The 26,294-nt window shown below is 59.7% G+C and overlaps 1 protein-coding gene and 1 pseudogene across 9 annotated transcripts in view; both read right to left on the bottom strand.

Annotated features, from left to right (window-relative positions):
- The window catches only part of HIRA (histone cell cycle regulator), a 48,610-nt gene that overhangs the window by 6,260 nt on the left and 16,056 nt on the right, over positions 1-26,294 (bottom strand). For 4 of the 9 annotated variants that reach the window (XM_081541801.1, XM_081541799.1, XM_081541798.1 and 1 more), the window contains exons 5-18: positions 25,558-25,652; positions 25,331-25,398; positions 20,538-20,633; positions 19,561-19,721; positions 18,344-18,511; positions 17,024-17,137; positions 15,507-15,577; positions 15,119-15,224; positions 13,364-13,594; positions 12,675-12,760; positions 4,494-4,685; positions 3,139-3,297; positions 1,395-1,599; positions 1,010-1,114 (exon numbers count right to left, since the gene is read on the bottom strand). In XM_081541801.1, coding sequence (XP_081397927.1) covers positions 1,010-1,114; positions 1,395-1,599; positions 3,139-3,297; positions 4,494-4,685; positions 12,675-12,760; positions 13,364-13,594; positions 15,119-15,224; positions 15,507-15,577; positions 17,024-17,137; positions 18,344-18,511; positions 19,561-19,721; positions 20,538-20,628 — 1,689 coding nt within the window. In that variant the 5' untranslated portion in view covers positions 20,629-20,633; positions 25,331-25,398; positions 25,558-25,652. Of the gene's footprint in view, positions 1-1,009; positions 1,115-1,394; positions 1,600-3,138; positions 3,298-4,493; positions 4,686-12,674; positions 12,761-13,363; positions 13,595-15,118; positions 15,225-15,506; positions 15,578-17,023; positions 17,138-18,343; positions 18,512-19,560; positions 19,722-20,537; positions 20,634-22,537; positions 22,723-25,330; positions 25,399-25,557; positions 25,653-26,294 lie in introns of all 9 variants that reach the window. The other 5 variants (XM_081541794.1, XM_081541793.1, XM_081541796.1 and 2 more) reach the window with 2 other exon arrangements.
- Positions 7,398-10,423, bottom strand: LOC145525606 (large ribosomal subunit protein uL1-like; annotated as a pseudogene).

Below are 26,294 nucleotides of genomic sequence, written 5' to 3'. Positions count from 1 at the left end.
TGGGAGCGGGTGACCGCCGGTCCTCCGCCTGTGGAGTGTAGACGCTGGATCATAGCTGACGAGTGAAGCCTCCAGATCCCGCCACCCCAGCTCAGCAGAAAGGACGCAGAGGCCACAGGGAACCGGCCAAGAGCGCAGAGCACGGAAGGACCCTGGCTCGAGGGCAGAGCGCGGGGACACGGGTCTCCCGACTGGAGGTCTTCAATGGCCGTGGGTGTGGCAGGCATGGAGGCCGGCCGGCTCCTGGAGGAAGGTCTGGGAGGCCTGAGGTGCCCGGCGTGCTCACCAGAGCCCGCTGTCCCCGCAGGTGAGCACGGGGAGATGGTGCGGGCTGGCATCGGCTCCACGCGGGCAGACAGGAGCGCCAGCACTCGGGAGGCCACAGCAGTGGAGCCAGGTGGAGGGCTGGCCAGGCCCCCAGAAACCAAGTCGAGTCCCCCCTGGTGCTGCAGGGAAGGCCCGGGGTGGGGGACCAGCCACGTGTGGAAAGAACCAGGGGCTCCGCCCAGAGACGATGAGGGCCAGCCCGGGCAGGGCAGCATGCCCCACTGGCACAGGGGCCTCAGGGGGAGTGGACGGTGTGTGAAGCTGGGAGCCGGTGCTGGGCTGAGCGGCCAGGGCCTCTGGGCGCTGAGGAGTACGAGCCCCAGACACGTGCTGCAAATGCACCTCACACACCCTGCTGGCCGCGTGCGCCGGGTGCCGGGACGTGGATGGGCCAGCGGTGGGTCGGTACCCCGGACACCGAGCCCAAGGTCCAGAGCCAAGACAGAGGCGGCTTCTGGGAGAAGGGACGCGTGGAGCGGGTCTTAAGGAGCTGGGCGCCCAGCGGGGGCAGCAGGCTTCAGAAGGCAAGCCACTGGGGGTGGCGAGGGGTCCCCAAAGAGGCTAGCCGCTCTGTAAGACCGGGTGGCTGCTCAGATCAGCCACAGCTCGCCCCGAAGGTGACGGGCCACGTGGAAGCAGCCAAGTCTGTGACAGCTCAGGGTGCACGGCCCGGGGGGCTCACCTGGAGGGTGAAGGCTCGCTGGGGGCCCGGCATCGGCAGCCTCAGTGTGGGGGCTGGGACAGACACACACACGGCATCCTTCTCGGCGCTCAGGGCAGCGGGGGACTGCAAGAGCAGAGATGTCCCTGAGCCCGAGGGGCAGCGCCAGGCGAGGCTGGGTCCCTGAGCCCCGCACCAGCGCCGGAGGGGCAGCGCCAGGCGAGGCTGGGTCCCTGAGGGAGGCTGGGCCTGCTCCCCCGGATTCTCCCTGAGGACCGCAGGGCAGGCGCGCACCACAGAGAGGCACGCCGCTGCGGGCACGAGGCGGCTGACGGGGGGCTGGAGGGCTCCGGGGGGCGGGGCGGCCCAGGCCTCCCCTCTCCCTGGTGTGCACCGGCAGCCTCACCTGCACGGACAGGGACATAGGCAGGAGCCGCGCGTCCTTGCGCGGCCGCCCCTTCTTCTTCTTCTCCACGGTCTCCGCCTCCAGCTCCAGCTTCCGCTTGGACAGCGAGGGGGGCTTGGCCGCCGGCGCCTTCTCGTCGCTGTCGCTGCTGCTCTCCAGGACGTCGCGGGGCCGCGGCTCCTTCACCAGGCTCTGCTCCTTCAGCCTGCGTGACACACACCCGCGGCGTTTCCCCAGGATTGCTCGCTTCAGGGCAGCCCATCGGATGCCTACTCACCCCCAGAAGCTGACAATCGGAACAAGTTAGGAGAGGGCTTCCCTGGTGGTCCAGTGGCTGGGAGTACAGCTGGGAACGCAGGGGCACGGTTCAACCCCTGCCCCAGGAGGACCCCGCGAGCCATGGGGCAACTAAGCCCGCACGCCTAGCGTGTGCTTTGCGACCGGAGAGGCCACTTCAACACAGGGAGCCCTGCCGGCCGCAGCCAGAGCAGCGAAGGCCCAGTGCAACCAAAACTACGCAAGTTAAATACGAGCATTAAAAAAAAGAAAGAAGGAAGCTATCAAATCACGAAAATGTGCGGAGGAACCTTAAACATATTGGGAGAAGCCCACGTGAAAAGGCTGTGCCATGTGGTCCCGATGACACCTCTTGGAAACAGCACGCCAAGAAGCCCGGGGCTGTTCTGGGAGGAGGGAAGCCCCCGGGGCGGGCTGCTCAGGAGGGGACCCGCCGGGAGCGGTCTGGACGCTGGCCTGTGGGCATGCGCGCTCACTGGCACTTCCTCTCGTGTTTTTGGGTTGTGGACTCTTACGTATTCTCCGCCACCGTCAAGGGAAAGGGTGAGGATGGTGGACGTGGCGCCTCACCCCACGGGACTTGCTGGGGCTGTAAGTGTCTGAAAGGCCTTAAGGGACGGGGCTGACAGCTCCCGAGGGAGCTGGGTTAGTGGCCTCGGGGCCCAGGTCTCCCTCTCGCGTCCGGGGCTGGGGGGCACCTTGGCGCTCCTCACTTCCTGTTTAGGGACACGTGTCTCATCTCATCAGCTTTCCAAAGCGTTCGGCAGCAGGAGGCTTCAGATCCTCCACACTGCTGACCGCACACCAAGGTCACAGGCCACGCGGGCCTGCACGACAATGCCCCACGCCGTTCCCCGAGGGTGAACCCTGCCCAGACACGCGGGCTCCACACTGGGTGAAGCCCCAGGGCAGCACAGGTGGCTTTAGCTCCACGACCCCGTCCACAGCAAGAGCGGGTCTCGTCACAGTTGCTCCCCGCTCTGGGCACCGGCGGCCGGGGGGCTCCGGGAAATATGCAAGGACCTGCTCGGGCCCCCGTCCCTGATGTGCTGATGGGGACGCAGGTCCAGGAAGGGACTGGCGCTCCTGGTCTGTGCCCAGGCAGGTGGCCCAGCCCCGCTTGGACTTGCCCAGCCCTCGACTCGCTGGACCGGGCAGTGAGCTGTGTGCCGCAGAGGGCTCGCTGTGAGGCCTCCCTGGGGGCAGAGAAGCTCCAGGCCAGCCGCAGAGGCTGGATTGCTCAGCCGGCCGGCTCAGGAGGGTGCTGGCGCCCGTGGGGCTGCTGCCTGTCCTTAGGGAGGTGAGGACAGGCTGCGGGGACTCAGAGGCCTCCAGTCCCTCATTCTGCCTCGGCTCCCAACCTCCCGGCTGGTGTGAGCAGGGAGCCGGCATTAGAGACTGGAACCCACCTGCCCCCATCTCTGGGGCCCACGCAGCCCCCACCTACCTTTCCACGGCTGTCGGGGTCACGCTGGCCAAGGCAGGAGTCCCCGGCGTGGCTTTGGAGCGCTCCGTGAACCGGGAGTCAAATGCCTTCATAGGTTCGATCTTGGACGGGGTTGTCAGGACGGAGGGGGACGGTGTGGGAGCAGTGGCCGTGTTCACGCTGGGGTGGGTGCAGGGAAGGCCGCGTGAGCACAATGGCCAGGGCCGCGAGTCTGGGCTCTGTGTGCCGTGGAGCCCAAGGAGCCGGGCACAAACATCAAACTTCCATAAACCATTTCCCTGACTTCAACATCCCCTCACATTACCTTCTGGAAGGCAGCCCTTCCGGCACCTGGCATTTGCGAGGCTGTGAGCAAGTGCCTGCCACGCCCTCTGCACGGTCCGAGAGCTGCTGGGGGCACAAGGCCAGACTGCGGCTCCACAGGCCCTTCCTCGCCTCGAGGCCGTCTCCACCCCGGCCCGCTCTGACCACAGGTCTAACCGGAAGCGCACGGGGTCCCGAAGCCACCGTCCTCTCCTGCCTCCTTCCCTGGCCAAGCGCTGCACCTGGGCGGCCCTGCTTGCCTCTGGGGGACGGTCACGTACCCCTCGCCACCCCAGGTCCGGGCACGTCCCACACGCTGGTCCGGGGCCGCGGGGCCTCCTCTGGGCTTACCCGGGCCCAACCTGCAGCTCTCCCAGGGCCTCGTGCGGGCCCAGCACCCCGCCCTTCCCCAGACCCCTTCTCCCTGATGCCCGGCTTCCTGAGTGGCCTGGCAGATCCACCCCGTGCTCCCTCCTCCCCTGGTGCAGGCCTCCTGGCCGCAACCGCGGCAGAGGCTGTGGTAACGCAGGGCCCAGGGTCACCGTGACTGTCGGGCACAGGCCAGGGCAGCAGCTGAGCCCAGGCACCTCCCGGGGGGAGTCCTGGCCTGTGTCCGCACCAGGAAGCCAGCCTTTCGTCCCACGCCCCCCGTCCACTCCTCAGGGGTTTGGGGCTCTGCTCTTGTGGCTGTGACCCTGTGGCCTGGCTCAGCCTTAAAGAGAGACTTCCGGAGACCTGCCTGGCAAGGCCCTCATGGGGCCAGCTCCTCAGTCACAGCCCTCTGCTCCTTTCCCAGAGCTAGCGTGCTATCCAGGCGGTGGGCCGTGGGCTCCTCCAGCAAACATATTCTGAGTGTGGGGGGAGTTGGGGCCGGGGCACACGAGCAGACCAGCTGAAGCAGTGCTGGCTCTGCGGCTGGTGACACGGAGCCCTTGGAACCCTGAGCACCGACTCCTCTTCTGAGCAGGCCCCCATCTGAAACCAAGCCCGTTCCCTCTTCACCTGAGGCCGCCTGGTGTCCCTGGGACCCGCCCACGGCCCAACAGACTCACCCATCCTTACTGGCGGCGTCGCCGGCAGGCCGGGTGCCGGCTGCTGGCTCGGAGGAAGGCTTCGAGGTGCTGAAGGGGACTGGCGTGCCGGGGTCCAGCGGCAGCAGCGGCGGGCCGCTGTGGGAGCTGAGCATGGTACCCGCCAGGGAGCCCGAGAGCGGGATGCTGTTGAAGAAGGCCGTGGAGAAGTCCCTGTGGCCGAGAAGGGGAGAGTCAGCCCAGACCGCGGCCGCTGCGCCAAGTGCTTACACATCCTCGACGCCCCAGTTTCTGGTCCAGAGGCGAGGCACTTTCAGGGCAAGTGACAGAGGAGTAGACAAGAACGAAAAACCACCCCGCACATGACACTCAGCCGGAGCTAAGACGAACCAGGACGTGATGTGCCACTAATAAACAAAAACTGCAACCAACTGTTAACTGTCAGATGCCTCTGATTTTAAGATGCACCCTGACCTGAGTGGTTAGCCGGGCAAGCATGTCTTGGGGCTGGGGAAACGCAGCGCACAGGGGCCTCCCTGCCGCTACGGGCGGCCTGGACGGGCCATGAGTCACTCAACCAGCCTCTTCCGAGGAACGGCCGACGGTTTCCTGGCGTTGCTGTTAACACACCGCAGGGCTCTGCTGAGGGCCTGGGGTGCCTCCCCCACCCGCCCCACGGGGCCGCCGTCTGGACTCACGCACGCCCCGAGCGCGTGATGAGGACAGCACGTGGACATGGAGACGCCCGCCGTCCTCACTGTCGCCTCACCCTGGCTTCACGCGCCCCAGGGGACACGTTCCTAGGAGGGACCGCAGGAGCAAGCGGGACGTCCACAGACGGCTCTGGGTAAACCGTCCTCGGGGTCCTGCTCTGACGTCCACCTCACAGCTGTGTATGGCTGCGCATTTCTCCACACACTCCCCACCGGTTTCATCAATGTCTTCCCCTCTGTCTGAGGGATGAAAGCGTATCTTACTACAGCTTGCTGTTGCTGGGCCGCTCAGTGCTGTCCGACTCTTCACAACCCCACGGACTGCAGCACGCCGGGCTTCCCTGTCCTTCACTGTCCTGAGTTTGCTCAGACTCATGTCCACTGAGTCGGTGATGCCGTCCAACCATCTCATCCTGCCATCTCGTCTCCTCCTGCCTTCAATCCTTCCCAGCATTAGGGTTTAATTTACAATTATTTTGATGCAGGGTTGAAAATGTTTCATCTAGAAACATCTGACTTTTTCTGCGAACTGTTTGTTCACTTCTGTCATCCATTTTTCTATTTTTTTTTTCATCCCTTCAAAATGTATCGAGCAGCAACACTGCCCAATGCTGGGAATACAGCAGAGAGGAAGATGGCGTGGTCTCTGCCCACACAAATGTAAACCTTGCAGCCAGCCAGCCAACTGCATCCATAATTTTAACATTACTATTGTAATAAGTGCTCAGAGTTCGATCATGCTAAGACATTTAACAGCAAGTCTTGACCCACATTAAGACCTTGTTCTATCTGATTAGTGGTCTGTATTATTAAGACCTACTTAACATATTTTTAAACTTCCTATATGGACAGGAAATATTTTTCCCAGGATACTGTTTTGACTACTTACCATGTAGTTTTCCTGCAAACACATGTTGTTATCTGTGTGGTCTAACTTTTGTGTAATTTGTAGGAAAGATTTTTTTACTTCTGAGGTTATTAAAAAAAAAATAACTGAAATGTTCAGAATGTTATTCTCTGAAAAACTTCTGAGCTGTCCAAAATTCTAAGTAGTGAGATAGGGCTCCAAATTTTTAAAAAAATTTACCTTACTGAAGTATAGTTGATTTGCACTGTTGTGTTTATTTCTTTTTTTTTTTTTTTGTGCAATAGAGTTTATTAAAGTATAAAAGGGATAGAGAAAGCTTCTGACATAGGCATCAGAAGGGGGCAGAAAGAGTACCCCTGTTGTGTTTATTTCTGCTGCACAGGAAAGTGACTCAGTTATGCACGTATATACATTCTTTTCCGTTACGCTTTATCACAGGGTATTGAGTATAGCCTCCTACGCACGCCAAACCTTGTCGTGTACCCATCCCATATACACAGTTGCATCTGCTAACCCACAAACCCCCACTATACCCCTCCCCTAACCCTTCTATACTTGGCAACCACACCTCTGTTCTCTATGCCTGCAATTTGTTCCTCTTTTGTAGATATGTTCATTTGTGTCATATTTTAGATTCCACATGAGTGATATCATCTGGCATTTGTCTTTTCTGTGACTCACTTCACGTACCGTGATAATCTCCAGGTAGACCCATGTTGCTGTAAATGGCATTATTTCACTCCTTTCATATGGCTGAGTAGTATTCCGTTGTAGAAATACACTACATCTTCATCCATTCATCTGCTGATGGATGTTTAGTTTCTTTCCACAGGTTGGCTATTGTAAACAGTGCTGCAGTGAACGCTGGGATGCATTATCTTTTTGAACAACAGCTTTCTCTAGGTATGTGCGTGGAGTGAGCTTGCTGGGTCACATGGTAGTTCTATTTTAGTTTTTTGAGGAACCTCCTCACTGTTTTTCATAGTGGCTGCACCAATTCACCTTCCCACCAACGGTGTAGGAGGGTTCCCTTTTCTCCACACCTTCTCCAGCGTTTGTTACTTGTACACTTTTTAATGATGGCCATTCGGACCAGTGTGAGGTGATAACTCACTGTGGTTTAGATTTGCATTTCTCTAACAGTTAGTGATGTTGAGCATCTTTTCATGTGTCTGTTGGCCATCTGTGTCTTTTTTTGGAGAAATGTCTCCTTAGGTCTTCTGCCCATGTTTGGATTTGTTTTAAACACTGAGTTGTATGAGCCGTCTGTATACTGTGGAGATTAAGCCCTTGTTGGCTGCGTGTCTGCATGTATTCCCTCCCAGTCCACAGGCCGTCTTTTCATTTTGTATAGTTTCCTTTGCTGTGCAAAAGCTTGTAAGTTTGATTAGATGTCACTTATTTTTTCTGATGGTTGAGTATGGATTATTAAGCTGGGCCTTAGTATAGACACTGGGGCTTGCCCATGGTGCTCTTAATGTACAAGGCCCTGACATTCTGTCAATTTTTCTTGAGCAATGACACCAGGAGGTTGACAGCCGAGTGGATGTACACAAGCTCAACATCTGTCATCTTCACGCAGCTGACAGTGCCTTCTTCATCTGGACTCGATCGTGGACTCCACCTCATCGACTCTGGCCACCGTGTTCTCACTGTGGGTCAGCAAGGAAGGGAACTGGCCAGCCTTGTTCAGGCCTGGGCCCAGGACTCACGGGCTCTGCCTGATCAGAGACTCTGAAGCCAAATGTTGAACACTGAACGTGAAAGTCGCTCAGTCATGCCCGACTCTTTGCGACTCCAAGGACTATCCAGTCCATGGAATTCTCCAGGCCAGAATACTAGAGTGGGTAGCCTTTCCCTTCTCCAGGGGATCTTCTCAACCCAGAAATCAAATCCAGGTCCCCCGCATTACAGGTAGATTCTTTACCAGCTGAGCCACAAAGGAAGGCCCCAAAAGCCCTCCTATTTCTTGGCCTCCTTCTTATTCTTGTTGAGTTTCTTCAGCACCTCGATGTCCACGTGGGGTGCCCATAGCCTTGGCCGCATCACAATGCTGCTGGTCCCCCAGGACACACACGGAGAGCTTGGGGCAGGGAGGGGACTTGAGCCTGATGGTGCCGGAGAAGCGTCTGCCCTTCCGAGGGCACAGTTTCAGGCTGATCTGAAGCCCCACCATCTCCCAACACTGCCGGCGGGTTCCCGGGCAGGACCGCCCACAGCGCCTCATAGAGGGTGTCATGGGAGACTTTGCTGCTCAAGGTTCCTCACACCGCGATAATCGGAAAAAGGAGCCATTTGTTTATTTTTGTTGCTATTTCTGTTGCCTTAAGAAAATGCTGGGATAGCATGTGTCAGAGAATGCCGTCCTATGTTCTTTTGTAGGAGTTTAATGGTTGTGTGTCTTTTGTTAAAGTCTTTGAGCCGTTCTGAATTAATTTACGTGCTCAGCGTGAGAAGCACTCTGGCTTCACTGATTTACATGCGCTGTCCAGCCTTCCCAGCACCACCTGCTGAAGAGACATCTCTCCTCCACTGCATATAGTCTTGTACTAATTGTTTCTAGGGAGTATCACGCCCTGACTTTTACTGAAATAGATTATGATTCATCACAGATGCAAAACATGCTGTAAAATTCTCTAACGTTTGCGAGCATCGCCGAGTTTCATTGTGTCCCACTGTTCTGTGTAAGCGCGTCACCACTGTAATTACAGCTTCTAAGTCTCCATGTCTAGTGGGGCTGGTCTCTGCTGACTGCTCTTCTCCAGAGTGCTGCAGCCGCTCCTGTGTACTTTCCCACATCACTGCAGAGTCAGCCATCTTCTGCTGAAAACTCCTGCCGTCATTTGCATTGGCTCATGCTGTGTTTGCAAGTGCCTGGAGAATCCCAGGGACGGCGGAGCCTGGTGGGCTGCCGGCTATGGGGTCGCACAGAGTCCGACACAACTGAAGCAACTTAGCAGCAGCAGCATGTTCACAGGCTGAGAGACCTGCCGTCTTTACGAGACCGAGTCATCCCGCCCAGTAAGCACTCTGCATCTCGAGCCGTCTTTGTGGATCTTCTTTTAGGTCTTGCAGTCCAGTTTAAAACTTTGTCTTCATAAAGCTCTCCTGTACTTGTGACATTCTAGGTGCTGCACTGCTGAAAACAACTTCTCTCTTTACACCTTCCAAAGGTAACGGGTGCTACTTGATGGCGCTCGGCTGGTGATACCCACTCACCTGGTCTTCTTTTACTGACTGTGGCAGCTTTTCCAGTTGATTCTCTTGTGGGTCACATCACCCTTGACTAACAACACACTTGCCACCTCCTAATTTTTTTTTTCTCTTGTCTAACTGTATGAGCTGGCATTGCTACAACAAGGTTAAACTGTCGTCACAGGAGTGGACATTTGTTCAGTTTTCAAATTTCATTTGAAATAAGTTTATCAAGTTTAATAAATACCTATCTATTCCTATTTAAGTTTTAAATAAGAATGATATCGGGCTTAATAAAAATGCCTCTGAAGCATCTACAGAGACAACCGAATAATTTACTCTGATCTATTGAAAGGCAAGAGAAAGTTTCCCCGAATCGTCTGAATCATCTCACTTTCCTGAAATAAATTTCACTTATTTATAGTGTATTAGCATTTTAGCACATTGTAACGTTCAGTTTGTTACAGTTTATTTAGGATTTTACATTGACATTTGGAAATGAGATTGATCAGAAATTTATTGTGTATCTGTCACATTTTGATTGTGAAATTTCAATACTGTTCATTAAAAAATGCAAGTTTTCCTTCTTTTTCTAAGCACTAGGGGTATTTTCAATAGTATTAGGTTGGTGCAAAAATAATCGTGGTTTTGCCCTGTTGAAATTTGTGATTTGATGTTGGAATTTATTCTAAATAAAATGTGATTATGTTATATATCATTTTAATGTGCATTTCTCACTTTATCTTTTTGCTAATGACTTATTATTTGCTGTGCACTTTTTGTTTATTTTAGACTATGGAAACAATGTTAGACACAAACAAATTTGAGAGATTTCCTTATTTGAGTTCAAAATGGGTTGTAAAAGCAGTGGAGACAACTCACAACATCAACAACACATTTGACCAGGACCTGCAAACAAACATACAGTGCAGAAGCTTTGCAAAGGAGACGAGAGCCTTGAAGAGGACTCAAGTGGCCGTCGGAAGTTGACGACAAGTGAGAGCGTCCCTGAAGCTGACCCCATTGGAACCGCGTGAGAAGCTGCCCGAGAACTCAGCTGTAACCGTCCTACGGCTGTTCAGCATTTGAAGCCAACGGGAAAGGCGAAAAAGGTCGATGACTGGACGCCTCATGAGCAGACTGGAAATCAAAAAATCGTCGTTTCCAAGTGTCATCTTTGCTTATTCCACAAAACAGCAATGAACCATTTCTCAACTGGACTGTGACAAGGGATGGAAAGTGGACTGTATACGGCAACCGGTGAGGACCAGTTCAGTGGGTGGACCGAGAAGAAGCTCCGAAGTAGTTCCCAAACCCAAACTTGCACCCAGAAAAGGTCATGGTCACTGTTGGATGATCTGCTGCTGGTCTGATCCACTACAACTTTCTGAATTTCAGCAAAACCATTACAGCCGAGAAGTATGCTCAGCAAAGTGATGAGATGCACTGAAAACTGAAACGCCTGCAAACGGCGTTGGTCCACAGAAAAGGCCCGATTCTTCTCCGTGACAATGCCGGACTGCGCGTCGGCAGGCAAGGTGATGAAGTTCGGCCTCGCCCGCACATTCGCCCGACCTCTCACCAAGAGAGCAGCACTTCTTGAAGCGCCTCAACGACTCTTCCGCAGGGAAAGCGCTTCCGTGGCCGGCAGTGCGCAGAAAATGCTCTCCCAGTTTGCTGAATCTCAAAGTAGGGATTTTTATGCTACAGGAATAAAACTTATTTCTTGTTGGCAAAAATGTAATTGTTGACTGTAATGGTTCCTATTTCGATTGATAAAGATGTGTTTGAGCCTAGTTATTAACGATTTAAAATTCAGGATCCAAAACTGTAATTACATTTGTACCAACCTGATACTATAATGCTTCGTTCTTTGCAAAGCTTGTTAGAACTTTCCCACGAAGCTGTTTCACTCCGGTGCCTCTCTGACAGCTGTCCTCTATTTCTTCTGTAAGACTTCATCTGTATAGATTTTCTTCAGTTTTGTTAACTTTTGTTTTCCTCAAAATAATCCATTTTCAAATTTATTTGCAAAGTTCAACAAAAGTGTCCATCATGCTTTTGGTTTATTCTTTATCTGTGATTGTTTCCCACGTTTTTCCATTTTAAATATTTGCACTTTCTCTTTTTTTCTTGATTAGTTAAGCTGATAATTACCTAGTCCGTCGTTATTTCTTTTGACATGTGCATCAAGAGAAGACAGTCATTAAGATCAAAAGCATCAAGTCGGGTGCAAGAAACACGTGCCCCTGGGCAGCACCCGCCTCCGCAGCAGGTGGGCCTGGAAGGACTCACAGAAGCCTCCCCCTGCGTCTTCCACCTACACAGCCCTCCCTCCGGTGGCTCTGACATGGGCAAGCACCGCACACGCTGGGTTTCACCTGGTCCTGAGAAAGGTGGGCAGGGGGCGGTGCCCAGTAGGTTAGGGGAAAAGGCTCCTTCAAGAGAAGCCACTTTGGGCGAGGAGGCTGGAGGCTGGTTCCGGCTCCACCTGGGGCTTGGTGCTTGCACACCTGACCCCAGGAGGGTGTCAGGGCGTCACGTGACTGAGGGTCTCTGCAGCCCTCGGGGAGATTCAGAACAGCCCGGGGAGGAGGGCGGGCTGAGCGCAAAGCACTGCTGCGCATGGTGCCTGCGCGGACGGGCTAAGGGGAGCGGGTCACCATGACCTGCGGCCTGTTCTTCCACACAGGGCCTTATCGTCCTCCAGGGCCTCACTACGGGGAGAACGACCAACACAAAAGCCAGCCTGGCCACATATGCCACGACAGCAGCTGATGCCCCCCGAGTCCACTGCCCGTCTCGGCCGCGCCCTGCACACCCGGGTCTGGGAAGTGCCCTGAGGGAACAGGCAGAGCAGAGCTCAGACCACGGACCAGCACAGCGCTCCACCCACACCGCACGTCCACGGGCACCGGGCAGCACCCGGGCCCTCCGCAAGCTAGTGCTTCAGAGGGCCAGTTATCAAAGTGGACTCAAGGCCAAGAACCAGGGACAAACAGGAGACATGGACAGCAGGATGCCAACAGTGATCAAATCTGAGACTGGACTGTGGGTGGCACTTCCGTCCTTTGGGCCTTACTGTTTCCAGGAATAAGTACACATTTCTCTCCTACCAAGAAAGAGGATGCTACGAAAGCGTAAAGAGACAGAAGAAAGTCGGCCTGATTTTTCTCGCCCTGGCGTCTTCAAGGAAGCAGGGTCAGCTGCGTGGACACGGCAGAGCCACGGAGGTGCCTCCACGAGCCCACCCGTAGCGCCGTCAGGGAGCGGGGCTCTGAGGAGCTGGGCTGAGCTCACTCCGGTCCAGACTCGGGCAGGCGGGCCCACAAGCCTGTGAAGGCTGGGCTGTGACAGAGCTGCCTGGCGGAAGGAGAGAAGAAGAGCGCCCAGAGAAGGCAGAGAAGGCGCGGGGAGAGCGAGTACCCGGTGTCCAGCTGTGCTATGCAGAGAGGCGTGATTCTCCTCCGACCATCTGCAGTCCGTGTCTCAACCTGCTTCTTTAAAAGGTTCTGGCAAAGGAGAGACAGACAAAAGGAGACGCATCAGCGCGTGTGAGCAGGCAAGGCCTGTAAGGAAGCGAGTCCCAGCTCCCCACGCTATGGCCTTTCAGACACAACTGGACAAAGCCTCTGGTTCAGGACGCATGCTCGACCTCCCACCCTGAGGGGCACCGGCTCCAGCAGCCCCTCGCCTCCACCTCCAGTTCCCACCGGACCGGGCCTCCAGGCGGTGAACACGTGCCGGGCCGGCCACGCACACACAAGCGCAGGCTCCACGAGGAGTCTCCTACCGGGCGAGACCTCAACTCCTCTCTAAACCATGGTTTGTAAAAACTTCCCACCGAAGGCTCGTGACCGAGGCCTCCAGTCGCTCCCCATGTGTCCTCCACCCGGGGCAGGGCGCCCTGCACGAGGGCCTGCGGGCAGCTTGAGCCCCAGCTCTGTCTGTGCCCTTCCCACCCCCTCAGCCGCACCCCCAGGGCAGCACGGCGCCCAGGGAAAGATGCAGAGCCGACAGTCTCCAGAGGGCAGGGCCTGAGGCCCACTGCCCGGTGTCCACCCCCCAGGAAAGGCGACGGGCTGTGTCCTCGGGGCACCGGGCCCGGCCCTCACCTTCCTGATGTCCTCCAGACTCTCCCCGTTGACGACGCCGGCGACTGAGGTGGTAGAGCCCGCGTCCCTGGCCAAGGGTCCGGCGTCTCTGGCCGCGGGGCCCTTGTGGTCCAGCTGTTGCTGTCTGCGCTGGTACTGCAGCATCTCGGGGTTCTCGATGACAGCGGTGGACAGCTGGGCCTCGGTCATGATGGCCAGGCTCTTGCCGTAAGTGGACTGGTGGATGCGGCTCTGGGAAAGGCCGAGTGAGGGCTGTGATGCTGCCTACCTGTGGGCGAGCTGTGAGCGGCTCCCCGCTCAGAGAGACAGGGCCCTGGGCAGGGTCCCCGAGCCCTCCCGCCGTCTGGCTGCTGGTGACTACAACTGTCAGGAGCGGCCCTGCACCCTCCCCGGGGCTCACAGCCTTCGGGGCGTCTACACCTGGGGATGCGAGTGAATGCCTGACCCTATGACAGGTCTGATGCAGAACGAATAGCAAGAAACTCTCGCTGAACTGAAATCGAGGCCCTCGGGTTATAAGATGAGGCTCTTAAACCACGGCAAGGACCAAAGGCTTCTGGGAACCAGATCCCGAACCCTAGAACCTCCTCCCACAGCCAGAGGAGCCTCGGGAAGGCCTGGCATGCGGGCTAGGGGAACCCTTCCCTGCCTGCACGGCTCCCACCACGTCCTAACCGTCAGGAGCAGGGCCTGCCCACCTTCCCAGACCTCAGCAGTCCCAGGCCCAAGCCAGCCCATGGGAGTGGGGACAGTGGCCTCAGCACGTGGGTGTGGCTGGTGGGACAAGCAGAAGACACACTGGGTGTGCTAACGACCAAAGCAGAGGCCAATGGGAGACCTGCCCGGCAGGAAGGACCCCAGGCAGGGTGGCCTGGGGCCACAAACCCCTCCCTGGGCCCTGGAGTCTCAGATCAGGATTCGGAGCTCAGCCTTAGCGTTCCTCCAACACAGGGGCCCTGCCTGCACCCAGGTGGGTCACGGCTCTCGAGGGCGACAGGAAGTCACCCGGAGATGCTGACCAGGGGAGGAAAGAGCTAGGGTGGTGGACTCACTCACCCCTCACTGGTCAGGACCGTGGGTGCCAGGCCGGCCTGGGCCCTGAGCCAGGCAGATCCCGACGCCCAATGGGCAACGTTGTAGTGGGGTCCCCACAGAGGCCTCTGAGGGGCTCCCAGCAGCAGCGGCCCCCTAGAGAGGAGAGCTGGTGTGGGCCTGCTCGAGGGACGCAAGTTCCGAGCCAAGGCAGGGAAGGCCGCGCCGGCTCACACAGAACCCCAAGGACGTGCAGGCGCCCTGTCTTGGGCAGGCCACACGTGGAGAAGGCCCAGCCCAGCCCCAGGCAGCTCACGCTTCTGCTCCCAGACCTCAGGCTCACCAAGAAGGGACTTGCTCACGGGCTAGCCAGACGGAGCAGCCCTGCCTGGAGGGGTGTGGATCACACGGCCCTGGGCCTGGCAGATGTAAGTGCCGGGAGAGGGGACCCTCCCTGTCCCGTGGCTGGCCCGGGGCCGTGTCAGCACAGGACACGGGCAGCTGAGCGCCGGGCAAACCCTCTGCACGCCTGGCGGGAGCACTGCTGGGGCGGCTGTCGGCTCAAGGAAAGACGCCCAGGCCCGCTCGTGACTGAGACGGACTCTGGATGAATAAAGCTTCATCTGTGAGGGCGACAGCCTGTAAGAGGCTGAGCCCAGGGACACTTCAGGAAGCAGTGAGTCTGTGCAGGCTGCAGGGGCCCCAGAGCCCCGCGGCTCCTACCTTCTCCTCCTCGCTCAGGGGGTCGCCCAGCTCGTCCTGGGAGAAGTCCAGAAACGCCACGGAGCCATCCATGGAGCATACCAGGATGCCCAGCCCATTCAGAGTCCTGGAAGAGATGGCCATCAGTAGCCAGGCACAAGCCCGCGTGTTTCCCGCCACAGGAGCCGGGGGCGCAGGGCCTGGGAAGTGGGCCCCACGCCCCGGGGGGAGGGCACAGTCCCACCCCAGAGGGCTCCAGGCCCTACAGTTCTCCGCATACGTTCACCTGGAGGTCTGCTCTGGCTGCGACCCTGGGCCCAGCCACTCAGCCCCGATCACACCAGAGGCCTCGGGCTCCAGCAGTGCCTCCCCCCGCCAGACCGTCCCTCAAGCTGAGAGACCAGCTTACCAGGAGATGTCCATGATAGATTTGTCGAACAGCTCGTGGATGACCACCAAAGGCCGTTTCAGGCACGTGAGCTGGAAGGTAAATGAACAAGTGAGACCTCCCCGTCCACTTGGCTCAGAGCCACCACCGGACCAGGAGCCTTGGTCCAGCTGCGCTGACACACAGGGCATCTCCAACTCCACTCACCACCACTAAGACCCCAGCGGTGGGCCCCCAGCCTGCCAGACACACACAGCCGGGCCGGGGAGACGGCTGCACACACACATGACACAACCAGCGACGCCGGGGGGTCCCGGAAGGCCTCTAGAGCAGGGTTGGGGCCAGGGCCGCAGGGGAGGAGGCAGCCAAGGCAGGTCCCGGGACAGTACAGCCTCAGGGAGGACCAGCTCCCTGCGCGTATCCAGGCTCTGTGGGGGCGGTGCCGTGCACCTCATGGGCTCACGCTGCCGTAGACCAGGCCCCGGGTTGCCACTACTAACCCCCTTTCTTCTGTCTTGAGACAAACATCGTACTCTCTTAAAGTCAGGAACAGGGCTGCCTACTGGAGAGTGTGACGCAGAGCGGGTGTCACAAACATCCTCTGCAAGCCTGTGTCTGAGACTGCGCTTGCCGCCTGACCCACACGCTCATGCCCCAGCGGGCTCCCCTACACGGCCGAGCGCAGGTCCACACGTCCAGTAGATCGGGCTCCCATACACGGGGCCGGCCCACCCAGCCTGCAGGGCCCGGGAACCCACCTTGCGGGCAGGAGGCACTGAGGCCACCCCGGTCCTGAGGACGGAGCTGGACTCTGAGCCTGGAGCCCATAGAAACCTTGCCCTCCCCGGGTCCTCTCTCCAGAGAGACCCAGCCGGGGCCTCCGCCCACAGTCCTGCCTGCAGACCCTCGGAAGCGGGGGACCTGTTGACCTGAGGTCCGGCACTGAGGCTTTGCTCAGAGCACCAGGGATGGAGCCCAGGGCTGGGGGCGCCTGGACCGCCCCCAAAGCCCCAGGTCCAGGCCTGGGACAGGGTCTGGGACTGCTGTGCCATCAACAACTGAATGCAGCCAGGGGATCACCTCCAGACGCACTGTCCACAGGGAGTCAACCGTGGGGGATGAACTCGTCTTAACGCAGCAACACACACAAACCTCCACCATGGCACGCCAAGTGAGAGCTAGACAGGGTACAGACAAGTAAACCCTGGGCAACTGCATTTGTATGAAGCCCCAGGAACATGGCAGATGCTGCGGCGAGGTGCCTGGGCATTCCGAGGGGCAGGAGCAGCCCGGGCTACATGGAAGCCACACGCCTGACGATCTGCACGCTGCAGGTGGTTGCCCCATGGGGGCTCCGTGTTGATACAAAAGGTCTCTTAAAGGAAAAGAAGGCCGGCGCTCCCTGCGCCTGGATCCAGGGGCCGCTGCCTCTCCTGGCCGGGCCCCGCGCAGGGCAGAGCCCGCTGCCCATCAGCAGAGTGGGGTCTCTCCTCTCCCTGCCGCCCCCCGCCCCCGGCGGCGAGCTCAGGCGGGCTCACCCAGACGGACAGTGAGCGGTCCTTGCTGCCCACGGCACAGCAGCAGTACGGGCAGCTGGGCTTCGTGGAGCTGCCGTTCTTCTGCTTCTTCTTGAAGATCTTTGGATTGAATTTCTGAAGCCAAACGATAAAGGCGGTTAGTAACCAGTTGAGCATCAGGCAGGTGCCCTGCAGTGCTGGTCCCCGACCTTTTCGGCACTAGGGACCAGTCTGGTGGAAGACGGTCTTCCGCAGACCGGGTGGGGTGGGGTGGCTTGCGCTTGTCTGAGAATCTGCAGGAGGCAGAGCGCAGGCGGGGTGCAGGTGAAGGGGAGCGGCTGTGAACACAGACGAAGATTTGCTCGCTCATGGCCCACTTCCTAACCTGCCACACAGTGGTCCTCGGGAGCTGGGGACGCCTGCCCTACACTAAATTTGAGATGCACGCGGGTGGCCCAGCAGGGTCTCGTCCCAGAGGCAGGCAGATGGCCGGCTGCAGGGAGACGGGAGAGCTGCAGCAGAGGCGTGGGCCCCCGGCCAGGCGCCTGGGAGGCCTTGGGGCGAGTGTCCTGCAGAAGCACCTGGCCATCCATGTGGCGAGCCCTGCAACAGAGCTGGCCCCGAGCTCCCAGGCTCTAACAAAATCCCACCTGAAGCTGGTGTTACCAACGCAGGTATTCTTACTTGTTTAAGACATCAAGTTCAGATCAGAATATCTAATGTTTACCATCATGCATGAGAAGGACGAGCCCATGCTGATGAAGAGAGAGCTGAGATCAAGGTTCTGGACAATCCCCTGCCCTGTCAGCCTCAGATGCCCTCTGCTTCCTCTGCTCAGTGGCCCGCAGCTGACCAGGTCAGGCTCACACAGGCTGCTCCACAGCCTGCCTCGGGCCTGTGAGGATGCTCCCCAGGAGGCTGATTGCCACCACCAGGCGGGTCAGCGGACTCACAGCACGGCCTTGGAGCTGCGCAGGCCAGGGATGGGTCTCGGAGAGCTTGGGGAGTGGGCCACTCGTCAGGGCCACCAGCCTGAGTGCCTGAGGGCAGTCCCCCGCGTGTAAAAGGGCCAGGGTGGCCCCACAACCAGTCCGATTAATCAAAGTCTGACTCCGGCGATATTCATTATCACATCCATTTGGCAATAAAACACACGGGATGTGCTCTATGTTATGTAACTAGCTTAAGCGAAAAGAACCGGACGACAACGTGCTGACCCGCAGAGGCTGCCGCCTCAGTCCCACATGTGACCCGGGCCTGGGGAGCACGGCCTGGCCCAGGCTGCGAGAGTCCCCCTCGGGCGGCACTGATGGCCGGCCAACCAGAGGCCCAGCGACTCACCACGACAGTCACAGCTTTCCGGTGCCCAACAAAGTCCATGTTGGTCTTCCAGCCCTCCCGCTCAATGATCTGGGCCGTGGGGCCGGAGTTATTCATGGCGTGGGCGGACACCAGGTAGTGCCCGTCAGGTGACCAGCTGAGCCGCAGCACGTGGGTCGTCCCTCCACACTGCAAGAAGCATCTGTGCTTGAATGGAGCCCAAGGCCCACTCCGTGACCAAAACCGGCCCCAGGACTCAGGCTGAGCGGCACCACACGGCTCTAGGGCGGTCCCGCTGCCCCACTGCTCAGCCCACAGGCTCTGAAGGGCCGGCCAGACGGCACCTCTGTCCACTGTGACTGCATGGGCCCCGGGCTTCTGAGCACAGACCCTCCTCCGCCCAGCACTGGGGAGCCCACAGGGGTCTGCAGAGCACGTGCTGTGGCTGCCGCAGAGCCCTGCTGACCCTAGGGGGTCTGGCCGTGAGCCTGTCTTGGCACGGCAGCGGGGACCACGAGGGCCCGGCTGCTCTCCTGAGCCCTCTGCTCCCTGCAGCCTGGAGATGCCACCAGCCAAGGAGAGGCTGGCAAAGTCCACATAAGCCACAAAGGGCACAGCAGAGGGGCCCTGCTTCCCGACCCAGGCAGCCCTCACACCAGATCTCCTGCAGCATGAGGGGACGCTGGATGAAAGCAGCTGCTGAAGCTCAGGGTCAGCCCTGGGCGCCCCGAAGGCTGAGGGGGGCTAGGATGCAGGCTGTGCGGCCGTGGAGGAGGGCTCACGAGGCAGAGCCCGAGTGCAGTGTGGAGACACACCTGCATCAGGACAGCCGGACACAGGAGTGTGTACACACGGAAGTGCAGAGGAAGGGCCTCCCGAACCACGGCAGCCCCCGGCTCTGACCCCACGTGAAAGCAGAGCTGGAACGAGCAGAGGGGAAAGCACCACACGAGCCGCTGCAGTCGCCCCTCTGGACGCTCTGCACTGGACAGCTAAGGCCCTGCAGAGGCTGCCCGCCCACAGGGCGGGGGTCGGCAAGCGCGGCCGCGACCCAGCCCGCACAGGAGCTGCCTTCACCCCCCACCCGGGGGCAGCGTGCTGTGCACGCTTCAGCTCTAGGCCGCACAGGCCTCTCCACCTCAAAGGTGGACGTTCAACAGCTCCAGAGAAGGGACACTCTGGGCGCCCCCAGGACCGCGTCAGGCGGGGCGGGGCAGGGCGGGCTTGCCGGCCCTCACCTCGTCGAACGGCTTGGTGATGCTGGTCTCTAACTGCCAGTCCAGTGTCCTCCACACCTTCAGGCTGCGGTCGTCGGCTTGAGAGGCGATGTATTTACCAACAGGATCCCAGGTCAGGCCCTTCACCAGGCCAGAATGGCCTCTCAGAGTGGCTAGAATTTCTGTGAGGACAGATAAGAGGGGTTGGAAAGATGTCACTAGGGGAAAACTCTGTCTAGCAACACGGGCAGGGGACTGGCCGGCCAAGAGGGGGCTTCAGGAGCCGCCCCAGCCAGGCCCCAGCCCGGACACGCGCAGAAGAGCCCCCAGGCTGTTCTCACAGGGGAGGAGGGCCCCAGCGCCACCCCCGCAGCCACGCTGACCCACACGGCCACGGCCGCACACGCCCTCGGGGGCAGGGGCCGGCGCTGACCCGCGCCCCTCGTCCTGCTGGGAGCGCAGCCCTGCCACTGGACTCCCTTCTGGACAGGAGCCCACCCCGCCAGAGCCGCGCTCACCACGCGGGGCCGGGCCCTGCACCGAGGGGGTCCCTGTTCGTCCTCACTGAGGACGAGGGTACGCAAGACGGGACCTGCCCCGACAGAGAAGGGACAGGGAGCACCTCGTGGGCTGCAAACGCAGCGCTGGCTGGGGCTCTGCCATCAGGAGGGATTTCAACCCGCCAGCAGGAAGATCAGCTTTCTGCCGAGGGAGACATGTTCTGCCCATGCCCAAGGGCGTCACAGTGACGCCGGGGGTCGGGGCCGAGCCCGTGGGGACGGCACACCGGCTGGCCGGCTCCAGCGCTGGGCACGCGCCTGCACGGCCACTCGGCTACTGCTTTCTTTAAAGTCGACTTTTAAACCTTAAACACGGTCCACAGAAGCCTGAGCTACTGGCAAGACCCTGAGAGGCCAACCAAGGGGACCCAGCCAACCCGCTGCAGCCACCACCAGGCGGCGCCGTGGCCAGACCGCCAGGGCAGAGGCCGCGCGGACCTGGGAACTTCACGGCGTTCCAGATGACCACGGTGTTGTCCACGCTGCACGAGGCCAGCCAGGCGTCATGGGGGGACCACGCAACATCCATCACATCTGGAAGACAAGGACAGGCGGTCAGCCTCTTACCGCGGCACGGGCGCAGACACACAGCTCCACCCTGCCCACCAGCCGGTCGGTCGGTCAGCGGCCCCGGGCTTCTCACGGCTGGGTAGACTTGACCCGAGTCCACCATCACTCGACCTTCCAAACCACCCCGAAGCACTTCCCACTCAGGTCCTGCAACTGGCCAGGAGATCTGCAGCACCCAGTGGCCCCGCACTGCCCCACCCCCTCAGACCAAGTGCGGAGGGCCCGTGCTCCGCCCCTGCGCGCGGCGGCCCCCGCAGAGCAGGCAGGACGGCCGAGGGCGCCCTGGTTCCTCCAAGCGCAGCGCCGGGCTAGACGCGGGGGTGTGTGGAGGAAGGGCTGGGGGTGAAGACAGAAAGAGCCACCACCCAAGAGCCGTCGGGCCCTCTCCTCCAGCGCCGTGAGGTCCTCGGGGGGCCCCGCGCTCTCCCGCCGTCACACTCCGTGCTGCGTGGCTGCGGGCCGGGACCAGGCTCCGGCTTCTCCAACGCACTGGCACCCAGGGTACCCTCCACACCCCGCACGCCGGTGCTCCTTCCAGACGGACGTGCCCTCTCCCAGCCCCGGGGCGGGCGGGGCTCCGCACGTGCTGTGACCACAGTGTCTGACTCAGAGCTCCCTTCTTAGCTTGAGGATGGCTTCCCTTCTAACCCGCTGAGTCTATTTTTGTTTCCTGGGCCGAGGCAAGACCGCCCGTCAGAGTCTGAGGCCGTCTGCAGGCCTCCCCTGCTGCGCCCCCGTGTGCTGGGAAGAGGCTGCGGGTGGGCCTAAGGCGAAGGCAGGTCTGCAGCGGCGGGCACAGGAACCTCCTCTGGAGCCTGGAGAGATGCTGGGGGCCTCCACGCACACCCCAGACCCCTGTGCTTCCTGAGGCCTAGAGCAGAGGCCCACTCAAGTCAGGACTCCAGAAGGGAGGCGAGTTTCCTAGCAATTTCCTGAACTGTGGATAACACAGACGTTAGCCGCCAATTCCATCAGTCTTCCTTCCTGTAGGAGGTTACTGTCGTCCAGTCTGTCTTTCTCCCTTGTGGTGTTTTTTAAAATTATTTCTTTCATTACTTGTCATAACTGTGAAGAAGCATTCCCTCTGCCGGCGGTCTGACGAGTGAGCATCCCTCCGGTTTCCTCCTCTGTCACACGCGCCTCTCACAGCTGGAGCGAGTCATGCTGTCTTCAGCCGAGCTTCACGCGGCCTCCCTCTCCCCCGCCAGCCGCTGGGCGGCTGCTGACCCGTCACCCGTGGAGAACGACGCTTTCCTCCAGTTCCGGGTCCCTGGCGCCACCTTGAACTCACAGCCCCAAGTACTCAGGAGCACCGCGGCCTCCTCAACGTCCGTCACACTGCGTGAGCTTCCCCCGCGTCCTGACTCGCCCTACCAGACGCCCAACGGGGCCACCGCCAGGCCTGCGGTCAATCCACAAGGGACACAACCTCCCCGCATGCCAGCTCTGAGCGCCTGCCTTCAGACCGCGCACCCGGGGCCCTGCCTTCAGAACGCGCGCCCGGGGCCCTCCTCGCCCTTGCTGTCACGCCCCCCAGCTCCCCAGTATCATTTCGTTTCTGGCGATTCCCAGAGAATGACTTTTCTAATGTCCTTAAAGTCCTCCACCTGCACCAAAGACCTTGGCTTCCTGGCCTTGGCCGCTGTCCTCACGGCCACGCCCAGGAGCCCTCCCTGGTCTCATTCCCACTGCTCCCCGAGACTCTCCGATGGCTCTTCCAGCCGTGACGGCCCGGCCCGTCCACCTCGAGGGCCCGGTGCCCACCCCTGCCCGTGACGGCCAGCCCCGTCCACCTCGAGGGCCTGGCACCCACCCCTGCCTGTTACAGCCCGGTGCCCGTCCACCTCGAGGGCCCGGCGCCCACCCACCTGTGGCGGCTCTCGCCCTGTCTCCGCAGGAGACCAGCCAGGCTCCATCCAGCTCCAGGCCCAGGTCTCTCCTAAGCCCCGCCATCTGGGCCTGTAGCTGACTGCACCCGCAGGAACCACACCTGCCGAGGCCACGGCCTCCACGTGCAGCCCCGTGGCCGACCGGAGCCCTGGTGCTCAGGCCCCTGTGGGCGGGGGGTGGCGGGGGGTCGCCTGAGGCTCTCATCCTCACTGCCCCCTCCCCCCTGTTCAGCCGCGCCCTGGCCTCCAGCCCTGCCTGTTGCCCCTCGCACCGCCCCCGCGACCAGCTCGCAGGTCCGCCCCCACTCCCCACCTCCGCTCTGCTCCCGGGATCTGCCCGACCACCCACCCTGAGTTCACCGCGATGACCCCCGCAGCCCAAGGGGCCCTCACCCAGAGGCCGCCACAGGTCCCCCAGCGTGGCTGCGGCCCCCGCCCCACGGCCCAGGGCTCCGCGCTGCTCCGCCTCACTCAGCCGAGTGCCCTGGCCCCAAGCCTATGGCCACAGCCCGGGGCACTGCCCCGCGGTCCCCTCCGCCCGGTCGGTCCACGTGCTTGCCCCTCCCCGCCCTCCGCTCTCTCCTGGACACCACCTTCCGAGACCTTCCTTAGGAATCTGAGTAAAACTGCACGTATCTCTTTTTATCACTGGATACTCCAATTGTTACTTTGGCTACTGCTAACTTTTGGCTATTGCAAGAAAAAGCCAAAAGTATTCTTATATGAGGCCAATTTAGTAATTTATTTTTATTAGTCTGAAGTGCTTTTCAATGCTTTAGAAGTTCTAAGAGCTTCATTCCTCACATCATCTCATTTCTGTATTATTTTCCAGTTTGTGTGCTTTTTCTTTTTTCTTTCTCGGCACACCACATGGCTTGAGATGATGGGATGGCATCACCGACTCGATGGACATGAGTTTGAGTGAACTCCGCAAGCTGGGGATGGACAGGGAGGCCTGGCGTGCTGCAGTGCACGGGGTCGCAAAGAGGCAGACCCATTGAGCGACTGAACTAAGCTGACACGGCTTGCGAGGTCTCTGTTCCCTGACCAGGGACAGGACTCGGCGCCCAGCAGGGGGGCTGCTGCGTCCTCACCGCGGGGCCGCCAGGCATCCCCCGTGCAGCGCGAAATCCCACAGGAGAGACGCAGTGGCAGCGCCCCCGCCCGTCTCCCCTCTGTACCAATGGGGCAAGGCTCATCTGTGACCTATGTTTGCCCTTGCTCCCAAAGACCCAGGGAAGACCTTATCGCAGTAAGGCAAGTTATCTAAGGGCATTAAAAAGAAAGGATTAGGAATTGATGCTGGATAACCTAACACTCATTTCAGAACGCCCGAGGATAACCCTGGCTTCCCTTTCCTAACTTCTTAGTATGTTAACATACGTGAACAGAGCACCACACACAAGTCGTCTGTCAGAAATTATACTCAGTTAAAATGAATCACTGCTTTCAAATGTTATTAAATGCACAAGTATTCTGGGGTTTCTGATTTTTCCAGCTTTGTTCATATGTGTTGCAAATGCAGGGTTGTAGCTTCCTTTGAAGAGCAAATTATTTTGTTTCAGAATAATTCTTAACATTCAGAAACCGTGCCTCAGCAGATAACGTGGGCTCAGGAGGCATCTTCTGAATGTGACTCCCAGCCTCCCCCACGGTCACAATTTGCTCAGGTTTTCCTAACCCCGTGGTATCAACTGTGGAAACTAGAACTTTCTAGCAAACCCTATTTCTTTTTGTGTTTTGTCTTTAGCTCAACACTACACATCACACTATACTCTGACGATCTCCACCGAGGTTAAATGCTCTCCTAGACCTTTCACTTCTCGTTTTATCAAGGTGTTTCTCCCCATCCTGGTTAAACATGCCCAGTACATGGTTTTCACACGTTGCTTTTCAAGACCCAACGCTTTCCACCCATCTGTCTCTGGTTTCTTGTGGATCCTTTTTCTTAAACGGTTTTCTTCACACCTGCTGCCGGAGGGGGCAGGTGCCCCCACTGAAGGTGGGCAGCCCTGCCTGCCTGTGAGGAGCCCTCGGGGCGGGCTGAGACTCAGTCTCAGGTGAGGGCCCATGGAAGTCCTCTCTGAGCCCCCCACCTAGGTAACCTCACGGGCAGCTTCCTGGGTTCCAGAGAAGCCCGACGAGGCTGCACTGCCAGCAAGGCAGTAAGTTACGCAGCTGACTCCGTCAGGGTGACCCAGAGGCCCTCCCTCAGCACCGTCTGCAGTGGGCCCCCCCGCACCCCCCAGCTGCAGGTTCCCCCAAGGGCTCGGGACACCCCCCACCCCTGGCTCTGCGGGCTCCAGCGCGGGCTCCACCCCCTCCCCTGCTCTGCCCCAGGAAGCTCCCCCGTCCGTCTCCTCTCAGTGAGCGCAGGCCCGACTGGGCCCTGGCTGTCTCCGCCTGAGCCCAAGTTCGCCTCCTCCGCCACAGCGCCGCTGGAGGGCCCCTCTCAGGCCCCAGGGCTCTAACGGCCCCATCAGCAGGACCAGCCCTGCGCACGCAGCCGGCACCCCCAGATGCAGCGGGTGAGACGCGGCCAGCTCCCGGCCAGCCCCAGCCCCCCGGCACCTCCCGGCCAGACCGCAGGCTCGCGGAGGAGACTGAGCCGCGCTGATCCGGGGCCCCTGGCCTCTGACCAAGTGCTGTCCACCCCAGTCCAGACCTGAAAGGCGCCCGCTGGGGGCGCTCTGAGCGCGCTCGAGGTCAGGGAGGGGCTTTCCAGCGGGCCCCCGTGTGCGGGTGTCTGGGGAATAAAGAAAGTGCGCTTACGGACTTAGCGATCCACTGATGGAGGCAGTGACTCAGTTCCCAGGATAAACAGCGGAACGTGGGGAGTTCTACATTAAAGATATAAACACACAGCCCATGAGGGCAGGAGGGGGACACTGACGCCGCTGGAGGCAGGCAGGGGGTCGGGGGCGGCCAGACCCAGGGCTGCGCTGAGGCCCCACGGTCCACGGGGCCGCTGAGGTGCCCCCCACGGGCAGCCCACTCACCGCCTGAGTGACTCCGCAGGATGGAGACGCATCGCCACTGCTCCACGTTGGCAAGCTTGCCACTGGAGCCGAACACGGTGCTGGGCCCGATGTACCTGTGCGAGAGAGGAGTCAGCGGGGGCCGGGCGGGTGCCGCGGAGACAGACAGACAGACAGACAGCGGCCGGCTGCACGGCGGGGGCTGAGCGGGCAAGGCCGCCTCTGTGCACCGGGTGGATGATCACAGCCCGACCGACCTTGGCAAAGTGTCCACGAGACAGAATGATGTGACGGCCACAGGCGTGGACATCACACAGAAAGAGGTCCCTCAGGTCATCTACGCTGGAGCACAGCCCAGGACCCACGGAAACACAAAAACACAGCCTGCGGCTGCCTTTAAGTGGTGGGATTGTGATTTTTTCCAGTTTGCCAAACTGGGTACTATATGTTATTCTACGTTGGGTAAAGCCACAGAATCTGAGGCTCTTGCAAGGCTGTGAACACCTCTGCTGGGATGCTGGGGCCGGGACAGTACTGGGGTGGTCCCCAGGCCCCGCAGGCGCACCCCCGCTAACACCCTCCATCCGGCAGAACCCACCCAGGCTACAGGCAGGCTCGCGGAGGCAGCACGCTGGGCCTCTGCTCTCCTAGCCGCAGCCCCAGGGACACTCCGACTGGGCGGGAGGGCATCTGGTCCCTAGCCTGCCTGGCCCAGAGGCCCAGGACCAACCTGGGAGACCCCAGGAGGCAGTGCACTG

Source organism: Giraffa tippelskirchi, chromosome 11, assembly GCF_054371585.1.
Source record: "Giraffa tippelskirchi isolate mGirTip1 chromosome 11, T2T-mGirTip1v1.2.pri, whole genome shotgun sequence".
Classification (NCBI taxonomy): domain Eukaryota; kingdom Metazoa; phylum Chordata; class Mammalia; order Artiodactyla; family Giraffidae; genus Giraffa; species Giraffa tippelskirchi.
Note: the sequence above shows the minus strand (reverse complement) of the source record. Positions and strands in the feature narration are given on the sequence as shown.